The sequence below is a fragment of the Megascapheus bottae genome, chromosome 20 (assembly GCF_031878675.1).
Source record: "Megascapheus bottae isolate mThoBot1 chromosome 20, mThoBot2.hap1, whole genome shotgun sequence".
In the NCBI taxonomy this organism is placed as follows: Eukaryota; Metazoa; Chordata; class Mammalia; order Rodentia; family Geomyidae; genus Megascapheus; species Megascapheus bottae.
Window position 1 is genome coordinate 43,851,513 of NC_143528.1, and position 17,941 is coordinate 43,869,453.

The following is a 17,941-nucleotide window of genomic DNA, read 5'->3' on the forward strand; positions in this document are numbered from 1 at the left end:
GCTTTCTGATCTTGCTCTCAGAGTCTAGAAATCTCCTCTTTAGGACAAATATATAAATGTAGCAAGGTTGAGTGTGACCCAGTGAGAATGATTGTTCTGGCTTTTTAAAGGCCCTCTAACAATCTGTGTTCAGTACTGACTTTGAGTGGGCCTGGTACCAGCTGACCTATTAAATGTTCCAGTGCTGCCTGAATTATCAAAGCCTCTGTTCCCTCCCCTCTCCGGCTTTTGCAGTAACATAAAGTAAGCCCTCTTACATGTGTCACTAATGTTCATCCACAGAGGCACACCAACACACATTTAGGATTTGTCAGAGCTGCTGGACTCTGCAGATGTGCCTATGGATAGAATGGTTATGACCGGGACTCTTCCTATTCTGTCAGTATTGTTTTTCTTTTTTTCTGAGACAATCTGTTGGTTCTACAGATTAGTGCTGTTATTTGTTATTGCACAGCCCAGTTGATAAGGTTAGCCTGGCATGGTGGCTCACGCCTGTAATCCTAGCTACTCAGGAGCCTGAGAACTGAGGATTGTGGTTCAAAGCCAGCCTGTGAACTAATCTGACAATAAAGAGCCAGTTACAGCCATTACAGCAGTCTGCACAGAATGTGAAGCTGAAAATCCAAAACAGTTTTCATATTTATTTTTAGACAGGTGGCTACAAATTTTAATATGCTTAGAAGAAAATATTAAAGTAATGATGATTAGGTTTCCCCATCTACTGAAAAATAAAAAGCACACATTTGAATACTATGGCAGCTGAAGAATAGTTTTTCATATCCTTTCTAGCAAGCATACTACCTCTGTGTGACAGAAGTAAATGTGATTTTAATTTTATTTTATGCATTTTATTTTCAAAATTTTCTAAGATGGACATGCACTATTTAAAAATAAAATAATACTTTAAGGACAACACATTTTTCATTAAGATTCACACCTGATGAAACTGCATCAATAGATAAACATGGTTTATTGTGTTTCCTACACCAGTCAGGCCTAGACCTTCCTTGGCAGAGGTCTACGGCAGAGGCACCTGGAAGGAACTGCTGACTATGGAGGATGCACAGTCTTCTACACGCCAAGGGACTGGAATGTGCCCACCATTTCCCTACATTAGTTGGGAACTCAACGAGGGCACATGTGGGTACAGCTAATGCAGCTGTGAAAATGTACCTTAGGAAAAATAAATATTCTACACAATGTATTTACAAGTTAGGTGTTTAGTTCTCCATCTCAATTACTTTAAGAAGGGATATTAGAACTTGACAAGAAGCATATTCTTGGTTGTTTGGGTCAGTTCAGCATAGAATATGGAGCTGAAAATCCAAAATCTTTTTTTGATCTATACCTATAAATATACAAAATTGCAAATTTTAATATGCTTAGAAGAAAAGTTTTCTGAAAGTACAAAGTCTGCAGTGTCTCAATTTTTGAAAGATGGAAATATCTAACAGTGCATTTATACTGTACATTTGCAAAGGGAATTTCCAATCTTCTTTCTAGTTCTTTCTAGAAGCATAGACCTCAAAGTCGCTGCTAGACAAAGACTCCGTCGTTGTTTTTGGTCACAGAGAACACTTACTACCAGCTATGCACAGCAAATACAAGGTACGAGTTCAGGCAACAGGGCTGAAAGTGGCTGTTAAAACTTGAAGAGGTCGATGAAGTGCTGTGGTGACACAGGTGTGAAGCAGCTGTCGGGGTCAGCAGCAGTGCAGGGGTGACCTGAGTCCTGTGGGAAGGGAAGGAGGCAGGTTAGGACGCATTGTCACCAGTATCAGTCAAGTTTCCAGAGCGATTGCCAGCATTTCATTCAGAGGATCCTGGCCTCACACTATACAGATACCTTGGCTGGGAATAGTTACATGGGCAGCCCCACTATCCAGTAACCCCCAGGGACCCATTCAGATGGAACAGGCGGCAGTATCAAGAGTTAGCCTAGGGAGTGTAGCCTAGTGTTAGAGTGTTTGCCTAGCATGCATGAAGCCCTGGATTTGATTCCTTGGTATCACATACTCAGAAAAATCCAGAAGTGGTTTTGTGGCTCAAGAGGCAGGATGTTAGCCTTGAGCAAAAAGTGGCCAAAGACAGTGCCCAAGCCCTGAGTTTAAGCCCCAGGACTGGCACAAAAAAAAGTCAGTCTATGTGAAATGCGGGAGCTGCCAGTGTCTGGATCGCTAGGGCCCACCCTTCTGCATCCTGCCTCCTGGTCCCAGATAACATGGTTTCCTTCGTTGCACAGATCCAGGGAGTAGATGTGGAGACTGTCTAGAGACAGGGCAGATGGGACCCCAATCGTCCCATCTAGGGACAGTTCCCTAGAGTAGGTGCAAGGGAACTGGTAGCACTCACAATTAAGGAGCAGAATTGATATTTTTATAGCTGTGACGAGAAAAAAGAACTGATAGAATCTTGGTAGGCTGAGTGGCCCACACTGTCTTCTGGCCCCTTCCAGAACATGCTGAAGCTGTGTGTGACGCCTATGTCAGCTTTCAGGGACAAGTCTGCCACTGCCAGTGGGCACTGAGACCCATATAAGACTGTTATCTTCAGGGTAAGGATAATGCACAAAGTGGAACAGCATGCATGATAGGAAGTACCTTCAACAACCAAGCAAGATGGTAGTCCTTTGAGATCGTGAAGAAAGAATCAGCAAGTAATGCAGCCAATGGAGGAAAAAGGGAAAATCACCATTAGAAAGAGCCAGATGTAATGAGGTATTTATGTTTGAGGTATATTGTCTGTGAAAATAAGTAAATTCCAGGTAACGAAATCGGGCTGCTATAAAACAGAACGAAAGCACGCATCATCACCAGATACTCCAAATCTTATATGACTTAAAGACAATGTCAAGTCAGAAAAAAATATTCCCATTTCCTTTAAGTTTCTCAGATAGACAAGTCAGGAAACCACACTGACTCCTAATGCCCATCGGGCCTCAGGATCACTGCTAGGTGTCTAGCCCTCTCTTTAAGCAACTGACGTACTAACACAGGAAAGGGATATGAAAAGCTATGACCTAGTCCTGGTTTTCCTAGCTTACCCTATGAATCCAGAGGTTCTGATAGGTTCTGTATAGTTGAAGACCAAGGACTAGGATGGAAACATGCACAGTGGCCTGGCCAGGGGAGCAGGGAGCAAGGAGGAGAGGGGCCACGGACCTGGTATTTAGAAGCAGGTAGAAAATTAATAAGCACTCCAATACAGTGAAGCTGGAGCAGAAGAAAAACCAGCTTGGGAGTAGATGAAGGAGCTACACAATGACAGGTTGGCATTGTCAAACATGGCAGTGGGCCTGGTACAAGCAGAATGTTACAGAGCGATGCTGTGGCTACCAACCACATCTGGGGCCAGGTGAGACCTAGCTACCTTTCCCCTACTTCTTAATAGGCTTGACTGTCCTAGAGCCTTCTGGGGTAAGAGAGAGGTGATGGTTTGGGCTTGACAGACTCATGTTTGTGCTTCCTACACAGGCCTATGCCATGAGATAGCATCAGGGGGCATAATGCAGCAGAGGAAAAGTATCTGAATGCTTCAGGAGTTAAGGTAGGAAAGAAAAAGTAATTTGTTTTTATTGGTAAGATAATAGCTTTTATTACAATATATTAAACTTGTTTAACTTATTAACCATTATTTTTTTAACTTGAATTTTATTGTATGTATAGAGACATAACCTTCTTTAAACTTAAAAAAGACGGTATTGAACTTTTGGAAGGCTGGTGAGTGAAGAAGCAATGTCATGTTGACTCTCTCTGGCTTTAATAACCTGCCATGTGCAGTACCACTCACTCTCCAGGCATTAGGTGTATCTTAGACCCAGTAGATTCTTCATTAGGAAGGACTTGTTCTGATTTTTTTCACATGATCATATAATGGGTCACTACATACAAGAATTTTCAGGCTGATTCTTCAGGAAAGCTCAAAACATTTCTACTGAAAACAAAATCAGAGCTTACACATTTCAGGAGACTTAAGCAGCATATTCTTATACTGCCAAACAACACAGAAACTGAGGAGAAAGCATGTGTTTGTGTTTTGTACCTGGCAGAGAGAGTGCTCTAATATTCTTGGGCATTGTTCTAAGAAAAATATTTACATCACATACAAAACAGAAAGTTTTCTATTACATGAACAGCATTTTTCCTCATGAAAGAATCATTACTTTCAAATATCTCTACAGAATAAAATAATCTGCTTAGAAGTATTAATTAAAACTAGACATTACAGTATATCATGTGCTTTGACTCTACGATGGAAGACAGGTGCTATGTTCTCAGGGCCTTGAAGAATTCAGAAAAGTACTAGTTCTAGAAGGAGCTGCTGAAAACAGCTTAGTCCCAAGGGAATAGATATCAAAGTGGGTGGAAGCTGGCTCCACACATGGAGCCTCCTTTGTCCATAGGCATCTGTCTGTGTTTTCAGCCCCATAACTAGGAGAAGGAGTAGAGAAAGGCCATCTCTTGTGCATCTATCCATCATCACACTGAAGAATTTAGAATTAATTTGGACATAAGATGCTTTAGAGAGAACATTTTGAATAACCACTGCTGTAAAGATACTTCATATACCTAAAACATTTTGAGAAAGAAAAGGGCCACACCCTGGCACAAAATAGTAAAATTAGATATGAGAAATGGTCTCCTATATTTTGCTGGAGGTACCAGCAGCTACTACTTTCAATGTTGCCTAACTCTGATATTGAAGACATAAGAAAACCTCAATATCTTCAGTTATCTCTTTGGGAGTCTAAAAATAAAACAGTCACACCATTATAATGTACTGGAGTTTGCAATGAAAAGAATTAAAAGCTGTTGTCTCATTTCCAACAATCTACAGTTTGCCCTATGACTCATTAGATGACAAATTAGGAATAATGTAAAGCAAAATAAATAACCAAAAATAAAAAACATCTATGATTTCTACCTGACAAAAGCTTCATGTCCTCAAACCTAGAAGCTAAGGAAGCTGGCTCCTTGAGAAACTGAGCCTCCTGTGGACTTGGGGCAGCCATGAAGGGGCCCTTTCCAGTGGCAGTTTGGGCACAGAGATTTTCACCCAACATTTCTCCCATAGTGAGGTCTTAAATGTCAGATAAACCATGGAATACATTAGAGGGTACATTCCTATTAATAAGCCCACAAAATAAATTGTCAAACAAATGTTATACTCTGGTTCATGTTGACTATGGGAAGCATGTAGTCACCAGAGACATAGCAGGTAGTGAGATCAGAAACATAACAAGTGACAGGAAGAAGGGCTCCCAGCTTATCCTTTGGAGAAAGACACTGCTAAGTTGCTAAGTTTCTCACTTAAGGATTAACCTTAAAAAATAACTAATGATAGCACTGGTCAGTGGTGTGTGTGTGTGTGTGTGTGTGTGTGTGTGTGTGTGTTGGTACCAAGGCTTGCATACAGGGCCTCTGACTCCTGCTTGGCTTTTTCCTTCAAAGTTGCTCTACGTGTGTGTGTGTGTGTGTGTGTGTGTGTGTGTGTGTGTGTGTGTGTGTGTGTGTGTTGGTACCGAGGCTTGCATACAGGGCCTCTGACTCCTGCTTGGCTTTTTCCTTCAAAGTTGCTCTACGTGTGTGTGTGTGTGTGTGTGTGTGTGTGTGTGTGTGTGTGTGTGTTGGTACCGAGGCTTGCATACAGGGCCTCTGACTCCTGCTTGGCTTTTTCCTTCAAAGTTGCTCTACGTGTGTGTGTGTGTGTGTGTGTGTGTGTGTGTGTGTTGGTACCGAGGCTTGCATACAGGGCCTCTGACTCCTGCTTGGCTTTTTCCTTCAAAGTTGCTCAACGTATGTGTGTGTGTGTGTGTTGGTACCAAGGCTTGCATACAGGGCCTCTGACTCCTGCTTGGCTTTTTCCTTCAAAGTTGCTCTACGTGTGTGTGTGTGTGTGTGTGTGTGTGTGTGTGTTGGTACCGAGGCTTGCATACAGGGCCTCTGATTCCTGCTTGGCTTTTTCCTCCAAAGTTGCTCTACGTGTGTGTGTGTGTGTGTGTGTGTGTGTGTGTGTGTGTGTGTGTGTTGGTACCGAGGCTTGCATACAGGGCCTCTGACTCCTGCTTGGCTTTTTCCTTCAAAGTTTCTCTATGTGTGTGTGTGTGTTGGTACCGAGGCTTGCATACAGGGCCTCTGATTCCTGCTTGGCTTTTTCCTCCAAAGTTGCTCTACCACCTGAGTCATGCCTCCACATCTGGCTTTTTTTTTTGCTGGTTAACTAGAGGTAAAATTTTTCTGAGAGTCTGTCTCCTTGGGCTGGTTTTGAACCTTGATTCTCAGATATGAGCCTCCTGAGTAGTGAGGGTTATAGATGTGATCCTCCACTGCCCAAGTCTTGTTATGTTTTGAGCCTCTAATGAGTAAAGTGATTCAAGTCTATGTTTCCTTAGGACCCTTTTGCTCTAAAAACTCAGCTTTGAGAAAAAGAAGATCAAGGCTTGTCCTATCCCCTTTAGATAACAGGCCATTTGTCCAGATGGGCTACCAGAGACCAAGCTTGTGAAGATGAGGAAATGAGTCTTCCTCTGGTGACAGAAGAGGGTATATGGTTTCCAGAGCTCCTCCCAAGAATAGACATCAGGAGGCTCATTTGTCCTTTCACGTCTCCTTAGTACATTTACAACCAGGAATATAACATCTAGTTTTCCTCACTGCTGACTCAAAGCACAAGTATGCATTTTTTTATGGGCTTGTGCTGCCTTTTCTAAGATTTGGTAAAATGTATCTAAGTTTCTTATTAAAAACAATGTTTTCCATTCTTACCTTTCCCTTTCCACTTGAAATGCAGGTGGAAAATCAGTTTCACCACATTCCAATCCTGTAATTCCAAGAGTATACTTAAAAGCATTACCTTCCAAAAGAGAATACTGCAGTGCCGGCAGAAATGCAAAGTGTCTCCATACTGTTCTTTAGTTGGGTAGTATTTCTGAAGTGTAAAATACATCAACTTCCATTCAATATGACCTTTTTCTGAAAGGATCAAATGTCTACAAAACTAAACAAACAAAATTCTGTTCAGAATCAGAAGATAATTTTCAAAGCACATACTAGGTACTTAGTTGTGTTTTTTAAGACAGTGTAGTACATGAAGCAATTATTATTTGAAGTTAAACTTACTTGGATTAAGTCAATAAGGGACTAGTGAAATATATCATACAGTAGTTATGTAATAGCAAGTAGCTGGGAGATAGGGCTGAAGACTCAGCTCTGGAATAAGGTCTGTAATATTTAAAATTACTAAAAGGTATCATATGCTTGATAAAGGATTTGTGTAAGCTATGTAATGAACAATGCACTTGAAAAGGTATTTCTCCTAAGAAGACAGTGACACAGCTAATGACTTCATGAGGAGACAACAACCGTCTGTCAGAGAGGATGTTGAGATGCCACTTTGGTTGTTAGGGAGGGTACTGAGATGCCATTTTGTACCATGAGGATAGCTGTAATCACAAAGTCAGACAACAGTACCTGCACCGGAAGGCAATGAGAATTGGGACCTTGTACTGCTGCAGGAAGTACAAAATGGTGCAGCTATTGTGGGAAACTGTTGGCAATTCACCAAAAGGCTAAACACAGTCACCATTTGACCTGAATTTCCAGGCCTAGGAAACCACCTGAGAGAAAATTATTCTATTCACAAGCATATCAATACATGTTCCAAGTAACAATACTCGTAACAGGTAGAAGTACAACTGGAAGCAAACCAAATGCCTAAATAATGAATAGATAAATAAGACATGGAGTATCTACAGAGTAGACTTTCATTTGGCCCTAAAATGAATGGAGTTCTCCTTCATATTATCATATCCTGCCTGATGGACATTTTTGCTAAGGTGACAAGCCAGTCATAAAACTGTAAGTGGAGTTTCTTGTTTGATTCATGTCAAACATCCAGAGCAGTCTAGACATGGACAGTAGATAAGGGAATGCTAGGGCTGGGGAAGGGTATGGGGTTCCTTGTAAGGCAATAATCATGCCCTACATTTGGCTGTAAGAACTGCAACAAAATCTGGTGACGGGCTAGTAACGCATACAGCTAAGTAAGTGTTATGTATACGTTGTACATAGAGACTGAAACTGTTTTAATACCTTTCTTATTTGCAAAATTATGCCCTTGATGAGTTTTGCTGCTGCAAAGTGTGTTTTGCTTTTTATAAATAAAACACTCATATTCAGTCATGCCTTTAGAGGACTTTGTTTGGAAATTATGATATACTCAATGAAGAATTCTTGTTTCAAATAAAATCTTAAAAGAGGACAGTTTGAGAAATACAGAGGACCTGGGAGTGGAGGTGTGGTTCAGGTAGCAGAATGCTACCCAAGTGCTAGGCACCACATTCAAGTCCCAGTCTCAGACTAGGGGGAAAAGAAAGAAAGAAAGAAAGAAAGAAAGAAAGAAAGAAAGAAAGAAAGAAAGAAAGAAAGAAAGAAAGAAAGAAAAGGAAAGGAAAGGAAAGGAAAGGAAAGGAAAGGAAAGGAAAGGAAAGGAAAGGAAAGGAAAGGAAAGGAAAGGAAAGGAAAGGAAAGGAAAGGAAAGGAAAAGGAAAAGGAAAGGAAGGAAAAGGGCTGGGAGTTTGGCCAAATGGTGGAGCGCTTTCCAATCATGCACTAAGACCCAGGTTTGATTTCTCAGTACCACATACATAGAAAAAAGCCAGAAGTGGTGCTGTGACTCAAGTGGTGGAGTTCTAGCCTTGAAAAAGTACAAGGACAGTGCTCAGTCCCTGAGTTCAAGGCCCAAGATTTGCAAGAAAGAAAGAAAGGAAAGAAGAAAGGAAGAAAGGAAGGAAGAAAAGAAAAAATAAAGAGGACTAGTTATAGGTTAGGCTACAGAAATTTCTGTATCTGTCAAGCATTGTTGAGACATTAGTTCTTAGACACAGAAGCAATTTTGTGAAAGGATCTCTAGGATATAGAAACATAAGCCATATAATGAATGATTGTTGTTCTTAAGGTACTATGTTATCTCTCATCTCTCTTGCTGTCCCTTGGTTATCTCATATTGTTACAGTATCTCACTTTGTTACCTGATATATCGTATATATTTGTATTTGGTTATTTGAAATTGGATAGGGAAGGGGGGAAAACAAGATGAGGGGTGGGGGTGTGGGGGGGAAATGGGGACCAAGACATGTGAAAGGGTATATCAATGTATGGGAATTAATGTACCATCTATCTGGCAAATATCATGTAACCCTTCTATTAATTACAATAAAAATATATGAAAAAAGAAGCAATTTTGCCTTGTTTCATTTCTCTTAATTTTGTGCCCTATTATTGTCCTCAAGGAAGAATGCTCAATGATTTTCTCCTAAATATCTATTTGTGATCTTCCTGAATTGGGATCTCATATCCACACCAGGAGCTTGAGTCAGTCACTTTACACTGTAGATGCCACTTATGCTTTCACTGTGAGAGGCTGCCTAAGCTGGTAGTTTCCATAGAAATTGTTTCTAAGATGTTTCTTTTTTTCAGGGTCTGTTAGTCACCAAGCCCTAAAAAAGGGTGATTATTATCTTTTGGATGCTATTTTGTAGTTCAGTTAAAACAAATATGCATTGAAAGTATACATCTGTCAGTGCTAACTCCAACTTGTAGTCTAGCTTCTAGTTGGACATTAAATGTTGGTGCAGAGCAAGTATTTAGCTTCTTTAGAGTGTGCCTTAAAAGAGTTTCAAGACTTCACAAATATCAATAGACACCTTTAAGATGCCGTTAGAGTTTGATATCTGCTAGCACTTTATACACAGTCTAGTCTGAGCTCAGACTATGAGTCACAGCTCTGGCTCTTCTTCCTGTAGATGCCCTTGGAGGGAGGTTCTAGGCATATGTGATTCAAATGACCTATCTCAGTCCTACTTTTATTCATCCCCCTTTCTTCAGTTCTAAATCCTCTTCCCAAGAGATTATTCAAGGCATCCACCATTTCCAATACCAATTTAGAATTTGAACACACAGTTGATTTCAGAGAGATAGAGTACAGAATAATAGTTACCAGACACTGGGGAAGAGTGTGGGGAGAGGGATGGCCCACATGTCCAAGAATGCATTTGGAAAGTTATTTCCTGTTCCGATGAGTACCTTAATTCTTTTTCTTTTCCTCTAAAAGCTCATGTAAAAGTTTTCAGGTCTTAACATCTGCAAAGCACAATGGACTATATCCTTTGTCTTTTTCTTCCATCCCTCTGACAGGGCCTTTCTCTATGCCTATGGGATACTTTTCTCCCCAAGCTTTCATGTACATATTCTGGGTCCTTGGAGGTTTCTCTTTGTATCTCTGCTTGGGACCCTCTTTTCTTACCTCACCATCTCTGGGCAGATCTTGCTGCTCCTTTTGGTCTTTCTAGCTGGTGCTATAAATTTCCTTATTCACCACTCTTCCTTTTCTGGCATAGTACTCAATGAGCCTCCTTGTGCTCATGATAGTCTATTACTTAAGCAACATCAGAGGGTCTTTTAAAAGTAGTACAATGGAGCGATAAACTGGGAGAGAGTGAGGGAAAGTGTGACATTGTCTAAAAAGAAATGTACTCATTACACATACCTGCAACTCCTCTGTACATCACCTTTTTTTTTGCCAGTCCTGGGCTTGGGCTCACGGCCTGAGCAGTGTCCCTGGATTTTCTCAAGGCTAGGGATCTACCACTTGGGCCACAGCACCGCTTCTGGCTTTTTGCTACGTATGTGGTACCGAGGCATCGAACCCGGGTCTTTGTGCATGCTAGGCAAGCACTCTACCACTAGGCCAAACTCCCGGCCCTGTACATCACCTTTATAATAATAATAATAATAATAATAATAATAATAATAATAATAATAAATTTAAAAAATTGCCAGGTGCAGTGGCTCATATCTGTAATCCTAGCTACTTAAGAAGCTGAGATCTGAGGATCACAGTCCAAAGCCAGTCTGGGCATAAAAGTCCATGAAACTCTTATCTCCAATTAATCATCTGAAAACTGGAAGTGGTGCTGTGGCTCAAGGGGTAGGGAAGTAGCCTTGAGCTGAAGAGCTCAGGGACAACACCCAGACTGAGTTCAAGCCCCATGACCAACAAAAAGAAAAAAATGTAAAAAGTCGCCCAATGTTCCAAATGCTCTGTTGTCTGTTTTGAGCTCACTAGATGAGGACAAGGACCCTTGGCATGGTTCAGCTTCTACTTCATTTCCCTCTTCACACAAACAATGCTCTCCTGTGTCTAAACCTGTTCACAGCCATGCTCACCATGACTGTGAAACAATTCCATCCACACCTTCACAGTGTTCCTACAGATCAATCAGACCTATGTCTATGAGGTATGTGACATGCCATCTGCCCTCCCTGGCTCTAAGCATGGTAAGGGACACCAGGCTCTGAAAAGAAGTAGAAAGAACAAGGATATCATCATCTCTCCTTGGAGGAGGAGAGTGCAGACCCAGGAAAGTCACCAGTGGGCAGCATGTGGTCTGGAGGATCTTGGAGATGGTGCTTCCAAGGGCGTAGAGCCAGACTATTCTAGGACCACCACTGGCAGAGAGAACAGAGCTGGAATTAACTTGTCAGGTAAAGGAACCTTGGCAATCCTGTCACTAGGAAGTTGGACAGGACTCCACTCTGGCTGTGCTAATTGATTCTAGGCTATTTCTAGAATCACAGTTGTTTCTGAATATGAAAAGCCTTGCAACTTTTAGAAAAGAAAAGAGAGAACTGAAGCAACCTCAGGAGTCTAGGACTATCTGGTGCCTCTGGAAGTGAAGCACTCATTGGTCTAGAGCATTCATGAGACCTGTCAGCTCTGCACCCCAAAGCAATGCAGGACACTCACCTGCTTCTCAGCAAAGTGGTACTGACACAGCTTCTTCCATAGCCTCCTGTCCTCACTCAGCATGTACAGGGTAGGTGTTACCTGACCCAGGGTGACAATGTCCCACCCATCTGAGAAGCGGTACAAGATGTTGTTTAGCATGTGCAAAGGCAGGTCACTGAGTGTGAGGCCAGTATTCACCTGCTGAAAGGAAACACAGGTAGTGTATCACTCAAACACCTGATGGCCAGCCTGAAACACACACTTCACAGTATTGCTACAGTAAAGGTGCCCTGACCTCAAGGCTTATATACAGATGGTGATTTGCCCAAGCTTGGAAGGCTACACATGTGCCACCTCCACTCCAATGCAAGGAAGCAAAAGCTGTACTATCCTGTTTAGAAAGATACCTGGAAAATGGTGGGCTCTAACATTTGGATCAGTTGATTCAATCAGCCATGCTTCATGAGGGCAATAAAGATATGTGTAGTGAGTGAGGGACATGGATGAGGCCTTGCTGGGTTAATGCAAGAGCCCCAGATCTGGCCTCACTACCAGATACAGGACAGCATGAATACTATGCTTCAGCCCAACCAAGGGTAGAAGATCAGGATTTGGGAAGGAGGGGGGGTGGGGTGGTGCCTATCATCTTTAAACTCCTTCTCGCTTTACTTATATCTATTTTTAATTTTAATCTTTAAATATTCTCACATATTTAACATGCTTACATATTTAAATATTTTATGTTCATATTATATGCTTATTTGTTTTATACATTTTAATATTTTATGTTCAATGTTATTTTTTTGTCAGTCCTGGAGCTTGAACTCAGGGTCTGAGCACTGTCCTTGGACTTCTCAAGGCTAGAGCTCTATCACTTGAGCTATAGTACCACCTCTGGCTTTTTCTATGTATGTGGTACCGACGAATCGAACCCTGGTCTTTGTGCATCCTAGGCAAACACTCTACCACTAGGCCCCTAATTTAAATTTTTATTGCAGCAACTGACAAAAGCTGTAATTATTTATGGTGTATAGCAGTACATATGATACACATGCACACAGTGACATGGTCACCATCACCCTGCTCAGTAACACATTCATCACCTTGAGCAATAAGATCTACTCCCCCAGCATTTCTGAAGTAATCCATGTCTCACTGTTAATCACAGCCACGAGATGTACAATTCTATCTCCATCCCCAGTCAACTCACAAACCTGAGACTACATATACTTCACCAGCACCTCACTGACTCCTAACTGCTGACTGACATGACTTCAGCCATATTAACTATTCCTTCCTCCTGCAAGACAAAGAATAAATACACTTTATCAGGCCCTCAGTGAAGACAGGGTCAATGTTCCAGGACAAGGCAAGAGTCGTGAAGGCTGTTTAAAGCCATAAGTTGAACTGAAGTAGTAAGGCAGTAATAACAAAACATCATACTCATGGCTTAAAACAGACACATAGGCCACCACAAAAGAATGGTGGTCTCAGAAATAAATCTATCTATCTACAGTATGAACATGGGATGAAGAATGTTCCCTGATTACGGAAGTAGAGCAAGATGGTAAATAGGAAATGACTGTCACTATTGCTATGAAAGAGATGAGTCCAGTGATGCTAAAAAGGCCAGGTTCTGAGGAAGTAGAAGAAAGAAGAAGCTAAAGAGGAAGTAGCAGAGAGACAGAAAATCATAGAAACATAATCACAGCACACAAAAAGCTGTGATGATTTGGAGCTGGCTCCTGGCTCTCTGGGTAGGGAAACAAAATAAAGAAACACCAAGTAAAAATCAGATGATCCCATTGAGGGATTGTCAACTTTGGCTGAAGGAAAAGCATATACATGTGACAAACCTTGGCCCTAGGAGACAGTGGTTAATTTCCTGTGAGAGGCTAAACTAGAGAACTAACACATTCTGTGTTCTCCTGTATCCCAGATACTGACAGAGCCTGCATCTTGAAGACATTTCTCTGGGATCCCTGAGACCAGGAACAATCAGCACTTAACATTTTACAGTGTCATGTGGAATGCCACAGAAGTTGGTTATAAATCAGCTAAAATGGGTTTGTGAAGAGAGGGCAGAAATTCCAACAGGAACCAGCAGAAAAGTTCAAGCTGTTAGAAGCTACACTGCCATCTTAGAAGCCTGGGACCCAGCAACCTTAAGCTGGTGACCATAGTTTGTGCAGCAGAAGAAAATGAAGAGGCAGTTGAAAAAGTATGCAAAATACGTCATTAAAGGCAGCCTCTCCAGAAAACTGGCAGTGAAGCAGCCAGTATCCTCCAGTGTCAACCAATACAGACATCAGCCTCAGAGGTACCAGCTGTCAGTGGCAGCTAAAACTATGAAGGGCCAGTCTGGACTCAATGTAAGATCTGCTGATGGAAAAAATAAATCCTTACATCTAGAACTAAGCAGTCTCTTGTACCATGCAGAGAAATCTATATATAAATTGATATATTTAAAAGAACAATGGGAAAATTCATATTTTTATGTAAGTTGTTTTTGTTTTGTTTTCTGAGCTTAACTGTGTGCTTTTCTTTTCTTCAAGTTTTTATAGTTTATTAATCCCTCTGTGAAAAATCCATCATCACTGCGGGTCAAGTCACTGTAGGATATTCACTCCTTTGGCTTTTTGCCAGCTCCAACACTGGCCTTTGCAGTACTTCTGACTTTTTCCATTCTGTTTATGTGTTCCTTTCAATGTTTTCTTGAGGTCTTTTTCTTTTCATATAGGCATGTCTTGTAGGTCTGTGTTTGGGTTCGTTTTGCTTTGTATAATTCAAGGAATCATAAATCATGCCAAAGCCAATTGTCTTTCCACCACCAAAATGGGGTCTGAATCCAAATACAAAGATGACATCAGGTGTGGTCTTGTACATTTTGACAAGGTTTTTTTTTTTATTTCTGTCTTGGGCACTGTTGCCTTTTCAGGGTGAAGGACATCAATAACCATCTGCTTCCTCTGAAGTAGTCGGTTGGTCATGAACCTACTGGTCAAGATAGTTACTGTGCCATTCATGATGGTGGCAGACCTTCAGACTGCCAGAGAGCTGCTTTTCCGTAAGCTATGTATCTCTCTCTCTCTTTTTTTTTTTTTTTTGCCAGTCCTGGGCTTGAGCTCAGGGACTGAGCACTGTCCTTGGTCCACTAGGCCAAACTCTCGGCCCCATGCGTGTATCCCTTAACTTTTACTTTTTATTACAGACATTTTCCACTCTCCCTTTAACTTTGTATTGTGCTTCTCTCTCTTTCTCATCTCTAAAGTCATCATACATGAATCCTAATACCGGACTTGTAGTATTCTCTTTCAAATCCTATTTTTTATCTTCTTCCCCACATATACCTTCCTTTTATACAAGTACATTTCTTTGCACTCATACTTACTTTCATTCATGCTCCCTTATTCCCAACTCTTCTTCCTTACCTAGTAAATTACTCATGTGAACATGAACATCAATTTCTTTTGTGCGACTTGCCTTGAGTCTTTTGTGTATGTATGTGCATGCATGTATATACCTAACCCAACTCCCCTATTCAACTCTCCTCACTTTACTTGCCCCATCTCTATCCCAATGTAAACTAATTTTTTTTCCCATGTAGCACATTCTACCTTCCTATTAATCTCTCCTATAAAGCTTAGTTCACACCCATTGCCACGTCATATAACTACTTAGTTGATGCCAGTAGGGTTATCACCTTTTCCTTCTACCATCCTGCTTAAGGAAAGTCTTCCTAGATCATGGAGATATGTTTTAGATCCTATATTCACCTGAAAAGATCACAGAAGAAGCAGTGACTGATCTTCATCAGAACTTGCTACAAATTTAAGACTGGTTTACCACCTCCTGCAATTTCTTTTGAAACCAAGCTTCCTTACTCTGAGTCAAGAAGACTTCCACAGAGTATCCTGAGCACTGCAATATTTGTTGATTGTCCATTTATTAGCTGGATTTTTCTTTGCTTTTTTTTAACCTTTTCATATATGCTACATATTTATTCTTTATCTGTTGAATAGCCGGTGAAGAGCTTCTTCCATTCTGTGGGCTGTCTCTTGGTTCTGGTGATGGCTGCTGGATAAAACTTCTTTAATTTGATTACCCTCATTTTTGCTACCATCCTCTGGGCAACTGGAGTCCTATTAAGAAACTATTTACCTGTGCTATGACTTATGGGGTTTTCTCTAGGTTTCCTTAGAGTTTAAAGTTTCAGATTTTGCTTTGAGTTTTTCCATACATCTGGAGTTAATTTTTGTACAGGATCAGAGATAGAGGTCCAGTTTCAGTCTCTTGCAAGTAGAATCTATTTAAATTTTCCCAGAACTATTTATTAAAGAAGTTGTCTTTTCTCCATTAAAAATTTTTGGATGCGCTGTCAAAAATTAGCTGACTGTAGGTAGATGTGTGGTTTTATTGCTGGATCTTCTATACTGTTCCCTTGGTCATTAGGTCTATTTCTGTGCTTATATCAACTTTTTTTTCTTGTACTATGGCTCTGTAGTATAATTTGAAGTCTGGTGGTATGATACCTCCAGAAGTGTTCTTTTTTACTTTAATTACTTTCAATATTATATTAAGTTAGAGAAGCCAGGCACAGAAAGACAAATATAGCATTACCTCACTTCTGTAGAAGCTAAAAAGATCATCTCAAAGTAGAGAGTAGAATAGTGGTTATCAGAGCCTGGGGAAGGTATGGAGAGAGAGGAATGAAGAAGGATGGTTGATGTGTTCACAGACGTAGTTGGACACGAGGAATAATTTCTACTGTTGCAAAGTATAGTAGAGAAACTATGATTGATAATTAATTTAGTATTTCCAAAAAGACAGTAGAAGACTTTGAATGTACTTAACACAAAGAAATAATGAATGTCCAAGTTGGGCCATGCTAATTACCCTGACATATTATACACTGTACACTGAAGTGTCACATTGTACAATTCACTGCAAGCTGACTGAGCATAAGAAATATTTGAAAAAAGAAAGAAATCCATACCTTTGTCATCTGAAGATTCTGTAGCTGCTGCTGCCAACTAAGAACAGTTTCTAAGCGGCAAATCCAAATATTGATGTTTCCTACCAACACTGACTTTCCTACTCCTCTTACAAGGATGCAGAGGGTAGAGCTCAGGTCTTGGAGAAGGTCTTTTATTAGGCGAGGATTCTGGTGGTCATCAAGAACTGGAATAAAGAAAAAGGAAACTGTGGATTGAAAGAGTTTCACAAGTGTCTACTGATAGATGCACAAAATGCTGTCCCCATATGTAATGGAATATTAAAAAGGGAAATTGTGACACACATTTACATGGATGATAATCCTAACTTTTGGGTTAGAAGGATAGCTCAAGTGATAGAACACTTTCATAGCAAGTGCAAGGCCCTAAATTCAAATCCCAGGATTGCTAATAATAATAATAATAAATTTTAAAAACAGGTAAATATGAGTTATATTTGTTTTACCTCAGGGAAAAGCAAGGATCTAATTTCACTACAACCCCAAAGTGGCTTTAGTTTTTAGGTTTTACAAATAATGATGAGAGGTTCAAACCTTTAATTTTACCTGATGGAAAATTTTTGTTGTATCTATGATTTTCCTTTAAATTTGTTAGTACATGTTTTCTTTTGAATTTGTCATAAAGAGAATACTTGTAAATGGTTTATACATGCTAAAAATTCTATGTGTGTAAGTTAAGTGTGCAAAATTTAGTTTACTAATAGTCACTTATTTATTAATGTAAGCTTATTAAATAATTTTTTTCTTTTTCTTTTGGAAGTACCCGAACTTGTACCCAGGGCCCTGCCCTTGCATGGCTTGATTGTCCAGCTAGTACTCTACCATTTGAGCCACCAGTGTCTCTAGATTTGCTTTCTGTTGGTTATTTGGGAGGTAGAATGTTTCAGACCTGTCTACTAAGGCTGGTGTCAAATGGTATTTCTCCAGATCTTATCCTCACAAGTTGCTGAAATTACAGGCATGAACTACAATCACTGGACTAAATTACATAATTTGTTTACTGGATGTTTAAGTGAATACACATAATCTTGCAAAACTGTAGAACTACCTAGCTCCAATGAATGTGACCGGCAAAATGGCTTTTAGGAGGGAGTGTCTCTAGGATTGGCTCTCTCTTCTGTCATGGTGAGCCCTCTGTAT

At 40.5% G+C, this 17,941-nt stretch overlaps 1 protein-coding gene and 1 pseudogene across 4 annotated transcripts in view; both read right to left on the reverse strand.

Annotated features, from left to right (window-relative positions):
- Positions 1-627: 627 nt before the first annotated feature.
- Positions 628-17,941, reverse strand: part of Fbxo25 (F-box protein 25) — a 28,088-nt gene continuing 10,774 nt past the window's right edge. For 2 of the 4 annotated variants that reach the window (XM_090353719.1, XM_090353720.1), the window contains 4 exons: positions 16,784-16,968; positions 11,806-11,988; positions 6,853-6,996; positions 628-1,732 (listed from right to left, as the gene is read on the reverse strand). In XM_090353719.1, coding sequence (XP_090209845.1) covers positions 1,643-1,732; positions 6,853-6,996; positions 11,806-11,988; positions 16,784-16,968 — 602 coding nt within the window. In that variant the 3' untranslated portion in view covers positions 628-1,642. Of the gene's footprint in view, positions 1,733-2,600; positions 2,628-6,852; positions 6,997-11,805; positions 11,989-16,783; positions 16,969-17,941 lie in introns of all 4 variants that reach the window. The other 2 variants (XM_090353718.1, XM_090353717.1) reach the window with 2 other exon arrangements.
- On the reverse strand, positions 13,324-16,618 carry LOC150049524 (small ribosomal subunit protein eS24 pseudogene; annotated as a pseudogene).